This window comes from Pelophylax lessonae (genome assembly GCF_965119305.1).
Source record: "Pelophylax lessonae genome assembly, chromosome: 4".
NCBI classification, from domain to species: domain Eukaryota; kingdom Metazoa; phylum Chordata; class Amphibia; order Anura; family Ranidae; genus Pelophylax; species Pelophylax lessonae.
This window is the reverse complement of record NC_138771.1, coordinates 179,408,414-179,433,040: the sequence shown is the minus strand read 5'-3', so window position 1 is coordinate 179,433,040 and position 24,627 is coordinate 179,408,414. Positions and strand designations below refer to the sequence as shown.

Below are 24,627 nucleotides of genomic sequence, written 5' to 3'. Positions count from 1 at the left end.
TGCAGAGAGCAGCTCTGAACCTCTGAACATCCTCTTCTGGAGTCCCCTGCTGTTGCTACAGGCTGCTTATCTTCTTGATTTGCCCCCATAGCAAGCCACTTGCATTGGGGGAAAACATGTGGGCTCCCTCTCGAGCCACATTGCCTGTGTTGATAGACACAGACAGGGCAGCTCAGCCCCACCCCCACTTCCTCCTAACTGGATTTGACTGACAGCCGGAGGAGTCTGTGAGAGCAGGGAGAAGAGAGAGAGCCACTATAGATGGGCACAGTGTTTGATCAAGTGAGAACTCTGGTAACTATAAGGGGGGGGGGGGGGGGATACTGCTACCTTACAATTTTTTACCTTAATACAAGAAATGCTTAAGGCTCTGTTCACACCTGAGCCTTTTTTCAGGCATTTTTTTGGAGGTGTTTGGAGGCAGGTATTGATATTTAACAAAAACCCCAATAATCTGCCAAAAAAGAAGCTCATGTACTTTTTTGAGCTTCAGGCGTTTTGCTTCATGCAACAAAACGCTCATATGTGAACAGGGGCCATTGAAATGAATGGGGTTTTGCTTGTTGGGCGTTTTGAGACTTCAGAGATGAGCGTTTTCCGAGCTGAAAAAAGCTCAGGTGTGAACAGGGCCTTAAGGTAAAAAATGTTTAGGCTTTACAACGACTATAATAAAGCTCACTCATTAGATTTTTTTTATCCTTCCCAAATACAGGGAATCTGACTTCGTGAACAAAAACATAGACTTACTAATAAATAAAATTCTGGTACAATTTTCTTAGACAAATTGCGACTTACACATGCAAGCAGTTTTCTGATTTACTAAATATCTGAAAAAATACAGTACACAAATAAATGTCATTATAAATATAACAAAGGGCATCTGCAATAAATTACCTGGGCACTGAAATATCTCCATGACCAAGTTTTGTAGGGTTGCATCTCAAAGATATAACTGTAGCTCTACCTTTTTCACACGATGATGTAGCTGCAGAAGATCTGAGAAGAAAACACACCACACATAATTAGAAAACTGGTTTAAAGAAAGAAAACAATTGAATTTAAGCTTTCATTATTTTTATAAACATTCAAATCTATCTAAAAAAAAAAAATATTCAGCACAGAAAAATAATTCTGTTTTTTTAAACATGACAAAAAATCTTTATTTCAATATATGCTGATGTCATGAATTTCATATTTCTTAATTATTAATTATAGCTTTAGATTATTGTGTGTGACTGAAGTAGTGCAGTGTTAACCACCTTAATACTGGACACATTCACCCTCTTCTTGCCCAGGCTGTTTTTTAGTCTTTCAGTGCTGCCACACTTTGAATACCAATTGCTCAGTCATACAACAGTGTACCCAAATTAAAATGTTATCCTTTTATTTTTTTTTAGGACCCCCTACCTCCTCTTTTCCTGACCTGCTGGGCTGAATGCTTGGATAAGGGTTTGGTGTAGATTTTGGGGGGACCCACATGATGTTTTTTTTTAATTTTAGTGTGGGTTTCCCTAAAATCCATACCAGACTCAAAGGGCCTGGTATGTACTGGGAAGGGGGACTCCATGCTATTTCTTTTTCATGCTTTTTAATTGTCGGCTTTTTTTTACTTCTTAATTTCCAGCACACTCCTTAGTAACCAGCTCAATGCATTAAATTACAGCTATAAATAATGCTGTAATTATAGCTAAATCAAACAAATAACACATTCGGAATTTAACGCTAACCTCTTAGTAAATTTACATTTCCCAACTGATTTTCCACATGTGGTATTTTATTGCATTTCCATTGCCGTATTTAACTCTTACTCCCACTGTGAGTGTGAGGCAGTGATAAGAGACACTAACTGGTGACAGAGTAGTCCAGTGTCATTTTTTTTACACTATGATTGCCTATTATAGTCATGATCACTGTAAAAGCAATTGTTTTAATAACTGTCATGAATGGCTTTCATTCATGACTCATTGTTTACTATTGTGATTGCTCTGATTGGCTACAACTTGTTGTGGGTTACTTATGCGCTGCAATGCAAAAAACAATGAATGTGCAGTAGAAAGGAACTGCCGCAACCACTATCTATGGTAAACTTCAACCACTTAAAATTAAATATATTAAAGGAAATGGTGCACTGTTCAAGAGGAGTAAACCACTTACAAAATGCAAATAAATACCATGTAAGTGCAAAATAGAATTCTAAATCCCATATACTATTCCGTGAAAATATTGAATAGTGAAAATTTTCATGGAATATTATATGGAATTTAGAATTGTATCTTGCACTTACATGGTATTCATTAGAGTTTTGTAAGTGGTAAGGTTTTATTACTATTTTTGAACAGCGCACCATTTCATTTTATATGATTGGCTACAACTATCACATGATAAATGGCTGTTGTGATTAGCCCTGTACCATGTGATCATGGTGACAAATCACAGAAATCACAATAGTAAGCAATGCTATCATGAATGAAAGCCATTCATGACAGTTGTTAACTTGTGATCATGTGATCACTGTGATTAGTCACAGCGATTACATGGTACCCTGGGCCAATCACAGCAACCTGCTACCGATCACTGTAATCCACTGTGTCCACCGATCACACTACTGAGTGCCCCGCAAACAGAAGAACGTCCAGTGACGCCTCCCGATCAAGGGAGAGCCCCTGCTGGCCGTATCCAGACAGGAAGTGACCAATGTAGAACTGAAGGCATTTTTTTTTTTTAATTTAGAATAAAGTAAGGTAGGGTTATGACAATCAGAAAGTGAGAGAAAGTCCCTCTAAAGTGAAGTAAGTGTCTCCATTGGAAGATATCCCCATTATTCCTGTTATGGGGACAACCCAAAGATATTCTTTTACTTTTACTTTTACTTTGATAATGGTAAACAGGACAAATTGAGAGGGTTAATCTCCCTAAGAGGGGCACAGACTGGTAAATGTTCTAATCCCTCCCCACTCAATCCAAAACTAAAAACAAAATGTTGCCTTTAGTTATACTTTAACGTTTATTTATCTACACATGACTATTCTGTTTAACTGTATGTTTGTTTCCAAAGGGCATATTTATAAAGCAAAGAACCTGACATTCACAAATAATTTACTGCAGGTAAATCTTCCAGGTGCATATCTTACATACAGTGACAGTGGCTGATTCGCCACCAGTGAATGTTTGGTAAAAGTCACATTTACTACCATAAAAAATATGCCCCTAAATGTCCTGCTCTATAAGGTACCAAGATGTTGGAGGCCAATGGAGAGAGGGCTTCCCTTGCAGCCAGCTAAGTTCCAGACTCCCCTGGAGATGAGATAGGAGGAGTCAGGCCCAAAGTAGCACAAAGGTCGCCTGCAGAGTTGCTTGCAGAAAAGGCTCAGGAACACCGCTGATGTGCTGCGGGGCTGCTGCAGGCAGGTGGCGCCTGTGAGATGTAGCAGGTAACTAGGGTCACTGAGACAGGAGGTAGTCGGTTCAAGCCAAGGTTCGGTGCCAGGTGGGTAGCAGAGGAGACGAGGTCAGGTGAAAGCTGAAGTCAGGACAGGTAGCAGGCAGAGGAGATCTATTAAACAAGCCGAGGTCAAGGTCTGGAACAAATCAGGTCGGTAATCAAGAATCACAGGAAACACGGGAACATCGGTAACCGCTGAAGATCAAACAGCACTTCAGCCAAGGACTGGCTTCCTTATAAAGGCCCATGTGAGGTGCTAGCGGAGATGCTGGGTCCTAGAGCCCTTCTCCTACCCTGAGAGATGCTGGGTCCTAGAGTCCTTCTGCTATTGGTGCCCTGACATGCTCTGGTTCCATTATGTGAGTAAATTCTTTACCACACTAAAACTGCTGACCCCTTGCAAATATCTTGCCTTAGTTTTGGAACACTTACTTTTTTTTCTGTAGATAATACTAAAAGTCTTATTATGCTGAAGGAATAACTATGATTATGACAAGATGATACAAATGACTCTGAAATATATTTTATTAAAAAAGTAATATTAACCAATTCCAAACTTACTTGAAAAAGAAATTTATATCTGGTATCTTGTTGGCGGCAGGAAATGCATCAGGCTTAATGTTGGTTCCACTTAGGTTTGTGTTGGCTGTAGCACCTGCATTAATAAAACAGTAGTAAATAGGTAAAATAATACAACAGTATCCATTCTTAGTTTAGATGGGCATGCTCGCAGATGATAGAAATGTGTAATAAAACAAGAAGTCAACCTCTGAAACTCTGCAGCCTTAGGCCAGGAGTGGCCTAAGGCCTAATGCTCAGGCTTGAGAGATATGCATTGATTACGTTTATAATATATTACTTTGTATTTTTATACAAATCAGGCACAAATAAGGGAAAAAAGGCAGTTATACAAATATAACCAGGTCATTTGACAAGGAAAAAAGGAATGTATACCAGCGCTATGGAGTTTTCCGTATACTGAATCAGGCTTAAAAAGTTTAAAAAGGTGGTGTAAGCTGCCTCCAACCTACCTCTGAGGTAGTAAAATAGAAAGAATTGCAAAAATGTTGGGACCGGCGCTACCACTTATAAAACGTGCATGTGAAAAAATAGAAAAGTGCATATAGTGCTAAAGGTGCACGCAATAAGATATATAAAGTGCTACGTGCTGTTTATGGGCTGTGCCTAGTGTACCATACTGTAAACATCATATGTTATGCATATACTTATACAAATAAAGTGCCGAGTGCTGATATTGCCAAAACCCCGTGTAGTGATTAAGAAATCAAACAAAGTATGGTGTCGGTAGGTGATTCACCGAAAACACCGCTGCTTACCACACTCTTTTGGCCGATACCTCGACACTTCTTCGGTCACTAAAATAAAGGATAAGCCTCCATTGCGTAGCATATGTTATGTCCAGACAAACAAACGTAGCATCCACTCACAGTTAGGGAGTTCACTATCAGCTTGGAGAGGTGTTCGCCGGACCGCTTCCGCGTTCCACCGGCTCAAACCACCGTTCCCGGAAGTGACGTATTGACGTACGTGAACCACGCTCAGCTACGCAATGGAGGCTTATCCTTTATTTTAGTGACCGAAGAAGTGTCGAGGTATCGGCCAAAAGAGTGTGGTAAGCAGCGGTGTTTTCGGTGAATCACCTACCGACACCATACTTTGTTTGATTTCTTAATCACTACACGGGGTTTTGGCAATATCAGCACTCGGCACTTTATTTGTATAAGTATATGCATAACATATGATGTTTACAGTATGGTACACTAGGCACAGCCCATAAACAGCACGTAGCACTTTATATATCTTATTGCGTGCACCTTTAGCACTATATGCACTTTTCTATTTTTGCTTGTGCACGTTTTATAAGTGGTAGCGCCGGTCCCAACATTTTTGCAATTCTTTCCATTTGACAAGGAGCCTCTATGGAGCATGTTTGGTCTATATGTACAAATACAGCAAGAGATAATATCCATATACAGTAGCATTAAATAAGAAGATAATAAGTATCTCAAAACTGTTAAAGGAATTTCACAAGTTTTAATCTGCCATCTGTCGAAAAAAGAAAAACAATGAAAATGTGCAAGAGTAGGGATAATAGGGAAAAGGGGGGGGGGTATAGAAGAGGGGAAGGGAGAAGAGGAAGAAAGGGTAAAGAGGTATCAGAGACTGCAATCCAGCAGGAAGTGGGAAAAACAGTTAAGTCAGAAAATGGCCTTGGAATTTGGAGGTGTCCTCGTATATTATCCAGGCTGCCAAGATATTTTGAAAAACTTTCAATGATTTCTCAGTTGTCCTATTATCACAATGCATTAAGCCTGTATGTTGTTATTTACAGAGTTGAGCTAGTCTGGTTTTTATGGGTTTTCTTCCCGTTTGCAAATACATACATTACAGTCACACACCACGACATTTACTTGTATCAGTTGCTAATGAGTTCTTGCCTTTTAGCGGCAAGTACATTTTAAAAAGGACTATAGTGCTGTATTGAAACATACCCAAAAAAGTATCAGCCAAGCTGACTGACTGTGATGACAAAGCTGTTCGGAATCCCTTGCTATCAGATGGAATGACAGTGGATTGGCAGACAAATGTTTTTACAAAATTAGCAATGTCTTCAGGCTCTGCTTCCATGTCTTTGGCTGTGACGTCAGTAATGTTATCAGTGCATACAGCCATTCTTTCCCCCTTAAAAAAAAAGAACACACTACTTCAGAAATTTCACAAATGTCCATTACTTTAGAAATTCTCAAAATTGTCTGCTCTGCATAAATATATACAGTACGAAATGCAGGAAATAATATTTATTGAATGCTTCTCCTAAACAATGTTCCATGGTAAAATACCATTTAACTTGAAATCTTAAAACTCTATAGGATGTGTGTTACCAGAAAGGGTAAAGTGATAGATCTATTGGGTTTCACAAGTGGTTAGCCTACACAGAAGACAAATATGACCCATTGTACAAATGTGTCACTAATGGCAGTACACAAGTCTGTAAACATTATTGCTACACATTCCATTACTTTTGGATAGTCATTCTTCTATATAAATTAAAATTGCATTCTGTATGAGCCGATTATTCTGCTGTATGGTGTCACTGAATTAAGTATATGTGCAATATGTTTTTATTATTATTACTATAGAGGATTTACATATCGCCAACAGGTTGCGTATCGCTTTACGATGTTAGGGCAGGCATTACAGTTACACTGCAATACAGGAGGAATCAGAGGGCCCTGCTCATTAGAGCTTACAATCTAAGAGGTAGGGTCAAGTGATACAAAAGGTAATAACTGTGGGGGATGAGCTGATGACGAGAATAAAAGAAAAGTTGTTAGGTGGGCGCAGGATAGGCTTCTCTGAAGAGAAACATTTTCAGGGATCGCCTAAAAGTGAATAGAGTTGGAGATAGTCGAGTAGATTGGGTTAGGGAATTCCAAAGGATGGGAGAGGCTTGGGGGAAGTCCTGGCGGCAAATATGGGAGGAGGTGTAGAGGGAGCTAGAGAGCAGGAGGTCTTGGAGGAACGGAGAGTACAACTTGGTTGGTATTTTGAGACTAGGTTAATAATGTAGCTGGGGGCCGAGTTGTGGATAGCTTTGTATGTTATTGTTAATATTTTGAATTTAATTAGTTGGGTCAGTGGGAGCAAATGGAGGGATTGGCAGAGAGGAGTAGCAGACACTGACCGGTTTATAAGGTGGATGAGTCTGGCAGCAGCATTCATGATGAACTGAAGGGGGGATAGCCTATTTAAAGGTAAGCCAATGAGAAGGGAGTTGCAGTGGTCAAGGAGAGAGATAAGCAGGGAGCGAATAAGGAACTTTGTGGTTTCATTGGTTAGGAAGGGACATATTTTAGAGATGTTGCGGAGGTTGAGGCGACAAGCCTTGGAAAGTGATTCTATGTGGGACTTAAAGGAGAGTTCAGAGTCCAGGAAATCCCCTAGTACCCTGGAAGGGCGGTGATGGGTGGATGGTTGTGCCATTGTTCTTGACCGAGAATCAGGGGAAGAGTCACGTGGGGGAGAAAATATAATCAGCTTGGTTTTGGACAAGTTGAGGTTGAGGAAGTGGTGTGATATCCAGACAGATATGTCTCTTAGTATTTTAGTGATGCGTAAGGAGACTGATGGAGTGAGCTGAGGGGTGGAGATCAGCTGACCCTGGGAGGAGGTGTAGATTGAAAATAAGAGAGATCAAAGAACAAACCCTTGGGGGGACCCCAACAGAGAAAGGAAGAGGAGAGAAGGAAGTAGAATTGGAAGCAGTGGCGGCCCGTGCATAGGGGGCGCCAGGGCGCCGCCCCCTAAAAAAAGGAAAAAAAAAATTACAAAAAAGAACAATAAAGTTAGTAAAAAAAAAAATCGGTTCGCCGGCCTGACTGGCCTATGTGGTGGCTAAAGGGGGGGTGGGGTTTATGACCCAGAAAGGCACCGATTGGCTGCCTTCTGGGGGCGTAACCTGGGTGCCGGAAAGAGCGCTTGGCCACCCCCACCTTCGTGATGTCCTGGCTGTGATTGGTCCAGTCTCCAGCCTGGACCAATCATCATCCAGGACATCCGATCGCTGATGTCAGGGGCGGTGCCGGTGCATGCGTCAGTCACCCACCGGCACCGCCGCTCGGAGGACGACGGAGAAGCCGCTCACCTTCCTGCGCTGCCGCCGCAGAAGAGGACGAACTGGATCGAGGAGGGGAGAACCCGCCGCCGCCAGGTAAGTGCATTAAATTGAAGGGAGCACGCACGCTGGTCTCTGCAATCATTGGGGTGCGATGCTGTGGCACTCTGCAATCATTGGGGTAAAATGCTGTGGGCACTCTGCAATCATTGGGGTACAATGCTGTGGGCACTCTGCAATCATTGGGGTACAATGTTGTGGCACTCTGCAATCATTGGGGTACAATGCTGTTGGTGGCACTCTGCAATCATTGGGGTACAATTCTGTGGCACTCTGCAATCATTGGGGTACAATGCTGATGGCACTCTGCAATCATTGGGGTACAATTCTGTGGCACTCTGCAATCATTGGGGTACAATGCTGTGGCACTCTGCAATCATTGGGGTACAATGCTGTGGGCACTCTGCAATCATTGGGATACAATGCTTTGGCACTCTGCAATCATTGGGGTACAATGCTGTGGCACTCTGCAATCATTGGGGTACAATGCTGTTGGCACTCTGCAATCATTGGGGTACAATTCTGTGGGCACTCTGCAATCATTGGGGTACAATGCTGTGGCACTCTGCAATCATTGGGGTACAATGCTGTGGCACTCTGCAATCATTGGGGTACAATGCTGTGGCACTCTGCAATCATTGGGGTACAATGCTGTGGGCACTCTGCAGTGATTGGGGACAATGCTGTGGCGCTCTGCAGTGATTGGGGACAATGCTGTGGAACTCTGCATTGATGGGGGCACGGAACAGTGTTCATTGCATTGAAGGGGGCACAGCACAGTGTTCATTGCATTGAAGGGGGCACAGCACAGTGTTTATTGCATTGAAGGGGCACAGCACAGTGTTTATTGCATTGAAGGGGTCACAGCACAGTGTTCATTGCATTGAAGGGGTCACAGCACAGTGTTTATTGCATTGAAGGGGTCACAGCACATTGTTCATTGCATTGAAGGGGGCACAGCACAGTGTTTATTGCATTGAAGGTGGCACAGCACAGTGTTTATTGCATTGAAGGGGGCACAGCACAGTGTTTATTGTATTGAAGGGGTCACAGCACAGTGTTTATTGCATTGAAGGGGTCACAGCACAGTGTTCATTGCATTGAAGGGGGCACAGCACAGTGTTCATTGCATTGAAGGGGGCATGTACGCTGGTCTCTGCATTGAAAGGGGGCATGTACGCTGGTCTCTGCATTGAAAGGGGGCATATACATCTCCTGTACCATGACCTGTGACATGCCTATACCATATCTGTGCCATGTCTATACCATATCTGTGCCATGCCTATACCATATCTGTGCCATGCCTATACCACATCTGTGCCATCACCTGTGCCATGCCTATCCCATCACCTGTGCCATGCCTGTACCATGACTTCAAAGTCACGCAATTTTTTACTGCGTTCTTGGCGCGAAGCAATACCTATTACATTTTTCTTTTTGCGCCCCCCCCCCCCCCAAAAAATTTTGAGCACCAGCCGCCACTGATTGTAAGAGACACTAAAGGTGCAGTGGGATAGGTAGGACGACAGCCAGCGAGGAGCACAGTCACAGAGACCAAAGGAGTGCAGTTTTTTGAGTAGTAGGGGGTGGAAAGCGTATCAAAGGCAGCCAAAGGTCCAGATTTAGGAGTACAGAATACTGTAAATTGCATTTTGCTGTTAGTAAGTGATTTGTGAGTTTTAAAAGAGCAGTTTCTTTGGAGTGTTGAGGGCGAAATCCAGACTGAAGAGGATCAAGAAGGTTATTCTTAATAAGGTGGTCACTCAGTTGTTTGTAAACCAGGCGTTCAAGGAGTTTAGAGGAAATAGAGATCAAGGAGATAGGTTGTAGATTGTTAAGATTGGTAGGGTCCAAGGACAGCTTTATAAGTGCATGTTTTAGAGCAGTGTTTCTCAACTCCGGTCCTCAGGGCACACTAACAGGCCAGATTTTAAGTATTACCTTGGGGAGATGCAGACTAAAATACTGCAATCACTGAGTAGCAAATGATATCACCTGTGATGTATTTCAATTTTCTGGCCTGTTAGTGTGCCCTGAGGACCGGAGTTGAGAAACACTGTTTTAGAGCATTGGGGCAGATGCCAGAAGAGAGGGAAAGATTGAAGATGTGGGTTAGAGAGTATAGGATAGAGTAAGAGGGTAACCATAGTATTTGAGAGGGAATAGTGTCCAGGGGACAGGTGGTTAGGTGGGTGTTAGAAAGGATGTTGATTTTACCTGTAGACATGGGGTGTTAAGTGGGGGAGATACCTGTAGAGTGAGATTTCATCACAAATTTGGTCAATCCTATTTTTTAAGTGATTAGCAACAGTGCTGTATTTTGGCCTAGGCCGACAAGGCCCAGGCCTAGGGCAGCATTTTGCAGGGGGGCAGCAAAAAATCCACCCCACTGCACCTGAGACTCTATTGGCCACTGATTGCTAGAGCCGCCTCTCTTATCCCCTTCTCTCTCTTTCTCTCTCTCTTTCTCTCACTCACTCACCCCCCTCTCTCTCTCTCACTCCCCCCTCTCTCTCGCTCTCTCTCTCTCTCTTTCGCATACCTCCCTCTCTCTTTCTCACTCCCTTACCCATCTCTCTCTCTCTATCATCTCTCTCTCTCTCTTTATCAACCCCTCCTCCCTCATCCCCCTCTTTCTCTTTCACCCCCTCTCTCTCTTTCTCCCTCTCTCTCATCCCCCCTCTATCTCACCCCCCTCTCTCTCTCTCATCCCCCCTCTCTCTCTCTCTCCCATCCCCCCTCTCTCTCTCACCTCCCCCCTCTCTCTCTCTCTCATCCCCCCTCTCTCTCTCTCTCACCTCCCCCCCTCTCTCTCTCACTCTCTTTCTTTCTCTCATCTCCCCTCTCTCTCTCTCTCTCTCTCTTTCTCTCTCTCTCTCTTCCTTTCTCTCTCTCACCCCCCTCTGTCTCTCTCATCCCCCCTCTCTCTCTCACTCTCATCCCCTCTCTCTCTCTCTCTCTCTCACTCTCATTCCCCCCCTCTCCCTCCCTCACCCACCCCCCCTCTCTCTCTCTCTCCCACCCCCTCTCACCCCCTGGTGAGGACTTGTAGACCTTCAATTTTTGAAGTTACATCCGTTAAAGAGGAAGGAGTGGGGAAAATTTACTAAGGAGGGGGAGGGGGGCAACCAATTTTAGTCTTGCCTAGGGCAGCACAAAACCAAAATACACCACTGATTAGCAATCTCCTGGGCAGTGAGTGATTTAGTAGGTGGAGGCAGTGGAAGACAAAGTAGAGAGTTAAAGGTAGAGAAGAGTTTTCGGGGACAGGATGAGAAGGTGTTAGAGTGATAATATGTGGTAAAGTTCTTACTCCATTTCCGCATAGACTGATGTTGAATACGTGAAAGTATTTTGTCCCTTTGGAAGTAAAACTGGGTCCATTTGTAAGGGTTGTCACACTGCTTAGGCTGTTGAAATTGTATATTAAACTCTGGTTTTGATGTATGACTGACCAGGAGCAGTCACTAAAGCAAGCTGAATGATCCTGAAAAAAAGAATGCACGTTATTAGGCATAAGATGTTTTCATTCTAAAATAATAAACTGCTAATACTTAAACTTAATAAACCAAAATAAAATGTAAAAATTAAAGAAGCCATTTAAAGATCACACACATCAATATATATGCCTTCTATATTAGTCTCTATCATTTTAAATATTGGTAATGATGATATATACTTCTTATAGAACAACTCTAAAAAAAAAAAAATCAAACTCTTTCATTTCAGTGAAATTTTGCCATAAAACATAGTGTTTTTGGGACAGTAATTAAGTAATTACAAGTTATACACTTCCTCATATATACAGCATGTAACCGCAGTGAAGCTCTCTTCACCAACCACAATAACATGGACTGAGAGCGGAGGGGTTTAAAGGAAAGGGGATGTGGTTTCAGATCACCATAAGCATGGCATATGCTTAAAAGTTTGGTACGTGCTTCTAACTAAGGCAAGAAAAAAAGTACAAGGCTTAGCAGGAAGATCCCTGTAGCAGATTTAATAAATGTAAAGCAATATTTTATTTGTGCACAGAAGGATGGCTTTTGTACAGTTTAGTTCAGATGAATTAAATGTTTTAAGACCTGTAATGTCAGATGTTCCTGGAATTTCATATACAGTGTGAGAGAAATGATTCTTCTCATCCATAATCACTTAAGGCCACTTCTCATGCTTAAGCACTTAATCATTACAAAATATAACAGCACTTTTGTTCCAGTCTATGTCATTTTATCAATACATTTTTAATTACAGAGCATGGACTGTTTGTTTCCTCTGTCCTCAGCCTAAAGATCAGCAAATGGTTGCTGAGAGCAACACTGCTTAAACTATCAGATCTGACAAAAGATAACGGGAGAGTTATACTGCATAAGCTATCAGATCAGACAGAAAGTAATGGGCATGCTATAGCGCACTTAGCATAAGGTACCTTGTTACTTCTACTTGCAGGACCACAAGGAATGCAGGCCTCCTTTCCATACACTTGATGTGAAGATAAGTATGTGTTGACCGGGCATTCTTTGCATGTACTGCTCTCTTTATCAATATAATGTCCTGCAGGACATGGGATACAGGAAGATCCTAGCTGCTGAGAACCCATGGCACAGGCACGGCAGGTTGATGCTACTCCATCCATAACATTGGTTACAGTTATTGAATAGATCTTCACAACATCATTTATATAACGTCGGCTCTGAAAGAAAACAGAGGTTTAGCACAAAGGTTTTTTTTCACTCGCTGCTAAATAAACAATGAACAAATCATTATAATTTAATTTCAACTCATATTTTGCTGCAATATTAGCCATCCCAACACAATAAAAATGTGATCAATGACCTTTTAAATAAACGGAGACAGTCTTATTAAGAGTGTAATATGCCTCTGCCTACACAAACAACCAAGATAAAAAAAAAATGTTCTCGTTATTTGTAAAGTTATCTATGATGGCAAATGTAAATTCCATAAAGCAAGATATTTATGCAGGAGTTTATAAGATAGCATATTAAAAAGATTTGTCTACGGTATTTCCAGGGAGCATATTTATAGTGCCCAAATCTTCTGAACTGAAAAAATGTATTCCAAATCTTTTAGCCAGAGGAAAAGAATCCACTTAATATGTTTCACCAGTCTAGTTTTAAAATGCATTTGTAGCAACTGCCTTTAAAATGTTTCACTTATGAGTACATTATTATACATAAAAAAGAGTAAATATTGCACAATAAAACACACATAGACTGCTCACGTTAGGACAAAGGGTAATGCAAATTGTTTTCTGTGGGAACTCAGATAAATATTTCCACCTTGGCCATTTAAGAAATTGGTCAGCATCTTATATCATGGTTGTCCATTGTAATCATTGTGGTGGCAATTTATGGGCCATGCATTAACTGGCAATGACTTGGATGGGACAAAATTTAAAGTGGCTGATGGCAAACACCTACTCAGATATATATTTATTACAGGTACTTATATAGCACTGTCAATTTACACAGTGCTTTACATATACAATGAACATTCACATCAGTCCCTGCCCTCAAGAAGTTTAAACTCTAAAGTCCCAACTCTCATTCATACATACACATACTAGGGACAACTTAGACAGAAGACAATTAACCTACCAGCATGTCTTTGGAGTGTGGGAGAAAACCCATGCAGGCACAGGGAGAACATGCAAACTCCAGGCAGATAGTGCTGTGGTTGGGATTCGAACCAACGACCCTAGTGCTGCCAGGGAGAAGTGCTAACCACTTAGCCACTGTACTGCCCTTTCTGTTGCCTTATGTGGCTTATAGCCATCCTCTGGTGCAATTAGTTTGTTATAATGCTTGTTATGCTAATATGCTAATTGTGACGCTATCACTTTCCCATATAGTTATTTCTATCAATTCAAGCCATAAAACTTTGAAAATATTCTAAAACTTATCAAAGAAATGCAATTGTCTTATGCAATACACCTGCATGATTTGTTAATGATTAGTGGCATACTCCTTCCAGTGGTCTACCACCAAAAAGTGTGCTTATTACATTGAATTACACTCTATAGTATGAGAAATTCCATTTCATATATTCCCTTCCTTCACTACCAAACATTGCAAAACCAGTCTATTTTTCAATATCAACTTTGTCAAATACAACTTATATGAGTTTCCACTACTTGTGTCTCTTGCGTACACAACATATAATCAGTATAAAATAATGAATGTGTGTTCGGTTCTCACATCATTAAATCTGTTGGTTTTTTTAAATATTTGCACCATTTCACAGACTGTTCAAAGCACACTAAAAGGGAATGGCATATGCCATAAGTGTTTCATACAATAATTAGCCTGTACTTTCTAAATTAAATACTTCAGTAGGTAATATACTTACAAATTGGGCTTGGTTGGTTCTCTGAAATGCCCATGTAAACATGTATGTAGCATTCTTGGGTACGATGTGAGTGTAAGACTGCTTATCCCGGTTTCCTCCCCATGATTCTATCACACTTGTTGTCTTTCTGTTTACATCCTATAGGAATGAAAATAATTTCACAAAGATAAAAATATTTGAAACAATATCTCCAATGTCCAGCTTTCAACAGTTCCCATGTGACGGACCAACAAACATCTGAAGGAGAGCACACAGCAGACTAACAGCCCTGCTGCTCATTTGAAGCCAGCGGCTTAGCGTTGTCATCATGTACCAGGGAGTTCTGCTAATGTTAGAATTTCCAGGAAATACATTTTATACCAGATTCATAAAACAATTATTTGCTTTTAAAAACTGTATAGAGTGAAATCTGATGGCAAACATACTTGGATTTTGGGTTTATATACACTTTAACAACAAAATATAGAAAGGGCAGTGATAGAGAAATGTATGCTTTGAAAAATACAATTGCCATTAACAGGCATAATAAAGTAAAGTGGTGCATCTGTATCGTATATAAAACTTGCTACAGCAAAACTGACATTTGTAAAAAAAGAAAAAATTACATTTAAATGCAGTACAATACCATTGCCCCAAAATCTATATCAGGCCCTTATCCGACCATGCAGCCTGGCAAGCCAGGAAAAGGGAGGGGCCAGTGAGCACCCCCTCCTCAAACTATACCAGGCCACATGCCCTCAACTTGGTGGGGGGATGTTATGGAGCAGGGAGGGATTCTGCCCATGTTGATGGGGACAAGGGCCCCCGTGGTTGGGGGAGTCTGCAGGCAGGGGGCTTAATGGAATATGGATGCGCCCTTTAACAAGGGGGCCCCAGATTAAGCCCTCCCATGTGAATTAGTATGAGGTACATAGTACCCCTACTCATTCACCAAAAAACTGTCAAAAATAAATAAAAACACACACACAGTTTGACAAATCCTTTATTAAAAATAAAAAAAAAACAATGTCCCCCCGATGTGCGGCAGTGCGGGGGGCGTCGTGATTGACAATGGATCTACAGTGGGGGGACATTGTTTTTTTATTTTCAATAAAGGAATTATCAAACTCTGTGCGTGGGTTTTTATTTCTTTTTTACACTTTTTTTTTTGGTGAATGAGTAGGCTAATTTGGGTGTTCACCGAACGGGCGAACAGGCAATGTTCGGGCCGAACTTTTGCTCGGCTTGAACTGTTTTGCCAACTCTAGCTCTAGCCCACTCTGCACCCATGGATCAATACAGGCCTGAGGTGCTGCAGCCTGTCACTTCCCTCTTTTTGGCACCTATTGCAGAGGATCCTGTGTGAACTTAGTTCTCAATCACACACAGATCCTCTTGTAGGATATGAGAGCTGAGAGCAGCTGTCTGGGGCAGATACTGAGTCTTTGGGGGGAGAGGGGGGGTGCTGATGCCATCTTCTGGAGCCTGGAAGAAAGAAATCTTCCATGCCTGTGAGAGATGTTCCTGAGCCTGGTGAGGTCCGTGAATTTATGGAGGAAGAGGAATTGTGCAGATGAGCTGGATGGGGGCTGGGAAGCATGAGGATGGGAAGAAGACTGTAAGGGCTGAGAATAGGGGGGGCTGTGCAGACTTAGGATGGGGGGGAGTCGGGACTGTGAACACTGAGGATGGGGGGACGGGGATGTGCAGACTGAGGATGGGGGGGGATGGGGCTGTGCAGACTGAGGATGGGGGGACGGGGCTGTGCAGACTGAGGATGGGGAGATGGGACTGTGAAGACTGAGGATGGGGGGACGGGGCTGTGCAGACTGAGGATGGGGGGACAGGGCTGTGCAGACTGAGGATGGTGGGACTGTGAAGACTGAGAATGGGGGGGGGGGGACTGTGAAAACTGAGGATGGGGAAACTGTGAAGATGGAGAATGGAGGGGATGTGAAGCCTGAAGATGATGGGCTGTGAAGCCTGAGGATGGGGAGAGACTGTGCAGACTGAGTATGGGAGGGACTATGAAGCATTAGGATGGGGGAACTGTTCTGACTGAGTATGGATAGATGGACTGTGCAGACTCAGGATGGGGGGTACTGTGCAGCCTGAGGAAGGAGGGTGCTGTGCAGCCGAGAATGTGGAGGACTGTAAAGACTGAGGATGGGGGGCTGTGAAGACTGGAGATGGGGGGGACTGTGAAGACTGAGGATGGGGGGGAGGGACTGTGAAGACTAAGAATGGGTGGGACTGTGAAGACTGAGGATAGGGGATACTGTGCAGCCTGAGGATGGGGGAGCTGTGCAGACTTAGAATGGAGGGGGGGCTGTGAAGAATGAGGGTGGTGGGGCTGTGTAGACATTCTCACTACTGCTTTATTTACACTTTACTTCCATTATTTGCACATTTCATGTGTCTCACCAAAGTGTTCATTGTCTGTCAACAGTTGCTGGTTGCTAAGCAGTCCCTGACTATTTTAATGAAGGTCTTCTTTAAGGTAGGCTCAGACAAAGTGTTAACTCTCAAATGTAACGGAAAAGTTTTATTTTATTTTTATTTTTTTTAAAGATTGTGCTGAGATTTATACATGTCTGTGAGACACTTGCTTGTGGCACAGCAATGTAAAAATATTGCTACGCACTACATTACTACTCCACTTGAGGTTCCCAAACATGCTTCAGGTCTTTAAAAATCCTAGCAACAGCCCAACCACAATGAAAACCATGCCTACCCTTTTTATCAAGCAATGGGGCCCAGCTTATGATCTTGCACACAGGCCCACTGGTTTCTTAATATGCCCCTGGCTCAGAGATTCTACAGGCACTGGCAACCCCAGTGAATTCTCAGAGAAAATAATAACAGAAAAAATGTGTAAGGGATGCTAGATTACCCTAATAAAATGCAGACTACTTCCCCGGGCACTAATCAATGTGATCCTCTCTGAAAAGCTCTGTTCCTGACAGTAAGGGAGCTTTCATTAAAGTTATAAAGCACTAACCAAGATATACTTTTATTAGAGTGGGCCAAGCACAACTTACCACCAGGTAATGGGGTGCCTTATTAGAGAGTCCCAAGGCACCACCAATAAAATGCCATTACTGACCTAGACATCTAAATATGCTAGTTGTAAGGCTTTTATGCTGACCTAATGGCTTCAGTACACAATATATTACCAAAAGTATTTACACGCACATGAACTTTAATGGCACCCCAGTCTTAGTCTGTAGGGTTCAATATTGAGTTGGCCAACCCTTTACAGCTATAACAGCTTCAACTCTTCTGGGAAAGATGTCCACAAGGTTTAGGAGTGTGTCTATGGGAATGTTTGACCATTCTTCCAGATTCGCATTTGTGAGGTCAGGCACTAATAATGGACGAGAAGGCCTGGCTTGCAGTCTCCTCTCTAATTCATCCCAAAGCTTCTCTGTCGGGTTGAGGTCAGGACTCTGTGTAGGCCAGTCAAGTTCCTCCACACCAAACACGCTCATCCATGTCTTTATGGACCATGCTTTGTGGAGTGGTCCAAATCCTTTGGTGGAGGGGGGGATTTTGGTGCGGGTTGTTTTTCAGGGGTTAGCCTTGGCCCCTTAGTTCCAGTTAAGGGATTTCTTAAGGTGTCAGCATACCAAGACATTTGGGATAATTTCATGCTCCCAACTTTGTGGGAACAGTTTGGGGTATGCCCCTTCCTGTTCCAACATGAGGTACACCAGTGCACAAAGCAAGGCCCATAAAGATGTGGATGTGCATGTTTGGGGTGGAGGAACTTGACTGGCCTGCACCTCAACCTGATAGAACACCTTTCGGATGAATTAGAGCAGAGCCAGGCATTCTCGTCCACATCAGTTCCTGACCTAACAAATGTGCTTCTGGAAGAATAGTAAAACATTCTCATAGACACACAAAGGGTGAGCCAACTCAATATTGAACCCTACGGACTAAGACTGGGATGCCATTAAAGTTCACGTGCACGTAAAGGCAGGTGTCCCAATACTTTGGGTAATATAGTGTACATTTGCATTACTGACCCGGAACAAGTATGCAGAGGTTTGATTACACCTGCTCCATCCCTGTTCCAGGCCAATAACTTAGTGTTCAAGCCTGAGAAAGCCAAAGAACTAGCAAATTAAGAATGAAGTCGGTAATAGCTATCTGGATGTTGATTTTAGTACAGGTTTAAATATGTATATTAAAGCCATTTCAAAAGTTGTTCTCAATTTTTTTAAATCTATAGCTGTAATAAATATTTAATCTGTAAAAATACCTGGTTATCCTTGTCCAGGCTTTTCATGGTACAGGGTGACAACGTTCTGTCCTTGTCTTCTAGTTGTATCCCTTGCACATGCTTGCTCAAGGAGACTACAAGTGGCCATGTCAACTCACACAGCACAACTATGTTCCACTGTTGCCAAGTTCAGAAAAAAAAACTCTAATGGCTAGCAACAGTTGCTGAAGTGCATGCATGTAGACAGGAAGTGTCTGCAAATGGCTGCAGGAGATCAGCAGTGATAAGATAGGAATTCAAATAAGTATTTTTTTATTTTAAAAATATATGGGAGTTGTTTAAAATACACAAATCTTTATCAAACTAACAGTTAGTCATTAAAGTTTACATCCAATTTATGCTAAAAGCATTCATAGATTAAATAATGATATTAGTAGATTGGAATATTTAAAGCTTTAGAAGAAGAGTTACACGGGAGAACCTGTTTCCGGCACCTCCAGCACTGAATGGGGTGCTGGGGATGCGCCGTAGAGTCTACTGATGCTGGGTGCTGGGAGGTCAATTGTTGCTGGGAGGGATCTAATGTTGAGGGAAGGGTCTATAGTTGCTGGCTGCTACTCTATTATTATATTGGGGGCCTATTGTTGCTGCAGGGGGATTATTGTTGTTGGAGTAGCATTTTGTTGCTGAAGGTCTATTGTTGCTGGGCATAGGAGAATCTATTGTACCTGGGGTGGAGGGAATCTACTGTCGGAATGTATTGTTCCTGGGGGTCTATTAATGCTGGGTGGTCTATAGTTTCTGGGGAGATCTATTGTTGCTGGAGGGGGTCTATTGTTGCTGGGGGATCTATTGTTGCTGGAGGTAATCTATTGTTGCTGGAGTGGATCTATTGTTGTTGGGGGATCTCTTGTTGCTTGGGGATCTCTTGTAGCTAGGGTGGCCTGTTGTTCATGGCTGCGGAGGATTGTGCTCAGGGGTGTGTAGGGTACAGAGACAAGGGGTGAAGTCTAGGGTTTGCCACCTGTCCGGGATTCGCCCAGAAAGTCTGGGTTTTTAATCATGTGTCCAGGTGTCAGTTTACCTGAAACACAGACACATTATTCAGACAGGAATGTGAATCAGAACAGAGCCTGACAGGAGGGTGAGGGGGTGTTCTATAAGAATAACGCTACCTATCAGATTCTGCTACTGAAAGTGACGTACGGACGAGAACAACTTACTGCGCATGCGCCATGCGTTCCAACATGGCCGCTATGCGTGCCAAAAGGTTTCCTAATGTGACAGAACATGAAGCAGCAGCGGACATCTTCTTATACCCACGCAAGTCCTGAATTTTACATTTATTTTAGCATTAAACTCACCTTATATGCTAAATCACAGTATTACATTTGTATTATTATTGTATTCTCGTAAGTATAGCAAGAAACCTGCAGGTAGAAAGTGGCGACAGCCATCTTGGTACACCCCGCACTGCTCAGCGACAAACTGATTATATAGTGAAATAGACTATTTCACTCGGTCGCTGTCAAATAGCCTATTTTACTATATAAGATGAGTTTACTGCTAAAATAAATGTAAAATTCAATTCTTGCGTGGGTGTAAGAAGATGTCTGTCGCTGCTTCGTGTTCTGTCACATTAGGAAACCTATTGGAATGCATAGCGGCCATGTTGGAACGCATGGCGCATGCGCAGTAAGTTGTTCTAGTCCATACGTCACTTCCAGTAGCAGAATCTGATAGGTAGTGGTATTCTGACAGAACAGGTGCACTATGTGCGCCATATTACTATTCTCTTTGAAGACGTTCCAAGTCTGTTACAATCTTATAGTATATACAATAAAAAATGACTGTGCGCCTCCGTGTTCGGGTTTGGATTGAAGAAATATTGGCAACCCTAGGGGAGTCCCTGCACCTATTCCCTGAGAAAAAAAAAAAGCCCTGTTTAGAAGAATGACTGAATGTGCGAATGCATAAATTACATCCTAATAGAACATTGGGTGAACACAATGAAAATTGTGGTTTCTACATCTTGAATGCTAGGCAGACAAATGTAAGGCCCCTTCTCAAAGGTAAGCATACTGGTCAGGATGTTTTTAAAGTCAATTTGGTTACTGTGATTTTTTTTTTCCCTTTGTTTCTCCCAATTTATTGAATAAAAAACCTTGATGCCCCTAGAAAAAACACTTTTGAAGCATGTATAAGATTAAAATGAATGGGTGGTTCAGGCCATAAATATTTTTCTGCCATTGCAGGTACACTTGCAGAAATTGAAATTACTTCAGCTTTATTTTTTTTATAAATGATCAGAATAACTGGCAATCAACAACAATATTTCCTGGCGTGTCACTTACCACCATGAAGTATAGCACGCAGTCTGCAGAACAAATGGTTTCAAACACAAATGTAATCCTGCCCAGCTCTGCATCATTTGTCCCAGTCATTGATGTTGGAGGCCTAAATTGTAAAGCAAAACTATTAATACACTTCAAACTACATTTTACAACTTTTATTTTGTTATTCTATTTGGTCATTTTAAGGCCTGTGGACAAATGGATGGCACAATAATCACTTCCACAGTGCTCGAAGCACTTAAGATAATAAAAGCTTTACAGCAGAAGAGCAATTCCACATGTATTTAGAATGAATTCTGTACTTTTCAGATCATCACAGCTATAATACAAAATGTACACCAGGGGGCACTTGCATAGTGTAGTAAATGAGATCTGTTTATCCTTATACACTATATTGTCAAAAGTATTGAGACGTCTGCCTTTACACACACATGAACTTTAATGGCATCCCAGTCTTAGTCCGTAGGGTTCAATATTGAGTTGGCCCACCCTTTGCAGCTATAACAGCTTCAATTATTCTGAGAAGGCTGTCCATGAGGTACAGGAGTGTGTCTATGGGAATGTTTGACCATTCTTTTAGAAGCACATTTGTGGGTCAGGCACTGATATGGACGAGAAGCTCGAATTCATCCCAAAGGTGTTCTATCGGGTTGAGGTCGGGATTCTGTGCAGGTCAGTCAAGTTCCTCCACCCCAAACTCGCTCATCTATGTTTTTATGGACCTTACTTTGTGCACTTGTGCGCACTCATGTTGGAACATGAAGGGGCCATCTCCAAACTGTTCCCACAAAGTTGGGAGCATGAAATTGTCCACAAATTCTTGGTATGCTGACTCCTTAAGAGCTCCCTTCACTGGAACTAAAGGGCCAAGCCCAACCCCTGAAAACAACCCCACACCATAATCCCCCCTCCACCAAATGATTTGGACCAGTGCACAAAGCAAGGTCCATATAGACATGAATGAGCGAGTTTGAGGTGGAGAAACTTGACTGGCCTGCACAGAGTCCTAACCTCAACCCGATAGAAAACTTTTGGGATGAATTAGAGTGGAGACTGCGAGCCAGGTTTTCTCGTCCATCATTAGTGCCTAACCTCACAAATGCGATGCTGGAAGAATGGTCAAACATTCCCATAGACACACTCCTAAACCTTGTGGACAACCTTCCCAGAAGAGTTGAAGCTGTTATAGCTGCAAAAGGTGGGACAACTCAATTTTGAACCCTACGGACTAGGTCTGGGATGCAATTAAAGTTCATGTGCGTGTAAAGGCAGGTGTCCCAATACTTTTGACAATATAGTGTAAATATTGCCTCGTTTCCACTGAGCGGATCGGTTCGGGTCGGTTCGGTACAGTACGCTAATTTGGGTGTTTCCATTATGAAAGTGGCCCATGCAACCGAACCAAACCGCACCATTCCTGGTCCTGCTTCAGATGTAGGGCCATAGGAAATGGTACGGTATGGTTAGGGCAGAGCTACCCTATTTTCCGGCGTATAAGACGACTGGGCGTATAAGACGACCCCCCTATTTTGGGGGATTATTTTGAGGTTCAAAAGTAGTCTTATACGCCAGAAAATACAGTACTAGCATCACACGATAGATTTCACTGATTGGCGGACAGGAAAACTTCAATGCTCACGTCAAATGAAAAAGCAAAACAAAAACCTCATTTGGCGTAAACCCCGCATGGTCCCCGGTGGCCCGACTTGTAGTGGAAAAGCTCACCCGAATAGACCGGACCATTCTAACCCTTCCAAACTGTACCGACCCGAACCATTCCGCTCAGTGGAAACGAGGCATATGATTCCATTTTACTATACTATTCCAGCACCCTACAGTGTTTTTCTTTTATATTACAATGTCCATCATGCACAAGTCTGCCCTTTCACAAGAATGTTAAAGGGTAACTCCCCTTCCATGGGAAAAAAAGCACATTTAAAAATATTATTTCATATATAATTGTTACACAAGCCATATTGTAATTAAATGCTAATACAAATCACCTTTTCTTTTCAATCTGCAGCTCTGTAAAATTCAGTGTAATATGGCTACCTGAAGGCATTCCGTACATCATAGGTATACAGAACGCCCCCATGAAAGTAATTTCCTGCTTGTGTGATTAATTTTCTCAGAATTCTGTACTAGGACAGAAGTCCGATTTTAGGCATCTACTGCAACAAAAATTACATTTTTGGTGAGATGCTCCCAAAGGATGTATCATTTATAAGGGGATGCTGACACAGCAACTTTCCTCTTTAGAATATTCCTCATTGCAAGCGCATTAGCTGATTGCGAAGGAAAAACTGACTCTTATTCAGTTTCACTCTGCACACAACAAACAGCTTTTTCTTCAGAGCAGAACCAGGTAGGAATCTTCAACAAAGTTTGTTAAAATCCTTGCAATGTATATTGATTACCCAGACAGGAATGTTTTTTTCTCAACAAAAAATGAGGTACTCTTTAAAGTGGAACTAAAGTTGCTAGGAGGTAGGTGTTTATTACAGAATAGACTCTGTATGTATCTTCTGCCATAAAAGCTTCTGCCTTACCTGCTACAAGATAAAGTTCATAGAGAACTTCTGCGTAATAACTTTCAACCTGCTCGGTATAGTTCACTGTCCAAATGCTAGCTGAAGGTGCACCAATGCAGAGCTTCGGGAATACCGCTAGGAAGGTTAAAGTGTTTGTACATCTCCGACATGAAATATGAACAAATCATATCCTTCTATAGTGTGTGCTTGTCTCAATTAGGAGCACGAAGTGCCATTTCTGTCTGCTGCTTTGTTCCTCTACTACTGTATCAGCATGAATCACTTCTGACACCAAGAGAAAAATAGTGACTGGGGAGATAGCTCCAGCAGATTTACAGCCTCAGCTCTGTTCCTGTGTGCTGTGTCCCTTCCCTCCAATCAGCTCTCAGAACTCTCCTCACTGAGCTCTGCAGAGTGTATTTCAGCTCTCTGCACGATTTTTTTCTGACAACAATTCTGCACTTTGAAAGGATGTAGAGACAAGAAAACTGCAGATAGACAGGTACAATTTATGTAGGAGCATTTGTTTAATCTCTGTGTATCACCCAAGGCCAGTTACTTCACTAGGTATATGTAGGAGTTTACAACCACTTTAACTCATGCAGCACTGGAGGATTAATGTTCTGAGCGGGATTCAGCATCACCAAAGGGAGGATTTTTTGATAGTATCCAGCAACCAACAGGACAAGGGATGCATTTCATTACAGGTAAGTTATATCCCTTGTGCTGTATACCCAAAAATATTTTAACTAAACTATTCAGCTTCTTACCTGCCCTGTATTGTTTTGAAATACTGCTACAACTTAGAAGTTATTAAAATGTAAAGAAAGTGCAAGGAAATACCAAAGGAAAATATTTTTTTACCAAAAATGCATAACTTACTTAAATCCAGGGATATGCATATTCAGCAGAAGGTAGTCATTATCTGAGCCCCCTGATCCACTCCGGACATGATCACCTGCAACTTCCCACCCTACAAAAAAAAGGCCATATCAATCACTGCCCCAGATTATGAATATGGAATACTGACA

At 42.2% G+C, this 24,627-nt stretch overlaps 1 protein-coding gene across 1 annotated transcript in view; it reads right to left on the bottom strand.

Moving 5' to 3' along the window:
* Window positions 1-24,627, bottom strand: part of ELAPOR2 (endosome-lysosome associated apoptosis and autophagy regulator family member 2) — a 161,129-nt gene that overhangs the window by 21,973 nt on the left and 114,529 nt on the right. Inside the window, exons 11-18 of the mRNA XM_082253203.1 lie at window positions 24,479-24,569; window positions 21,066-21,168; window positions 14,505-14,642; window positions 12,565-12,828; window positions 11,452-11,625; window positions 5,956-6,145; window positions 4,004-4,097; window positions 895-996 (exon numbers count right to left, since the gene is read on the bottom strand). Coding sequence (XP_082109329.1) covers window positions 895-996; window positions 4,004-4,097; window positions 5,956-6,145; window positions 11,452-11,625; window positions 12,565-12,828; window positions 14,505-14,642; window positions 21,066-21,168; window positions 24,479-24,569 — 1,156 coding nt within the window. The remainder of the gene's footprint in view (window positions 1-894; window positions 997-4,003; window positions 4,098-5,955; window positions 6,146-11,451; window positions 11,626-12,564; window positions 12,829-14,504; window positions 14,643-21,065; window positions 21,169-24,478; window positions 24,570-24,627) is intronic.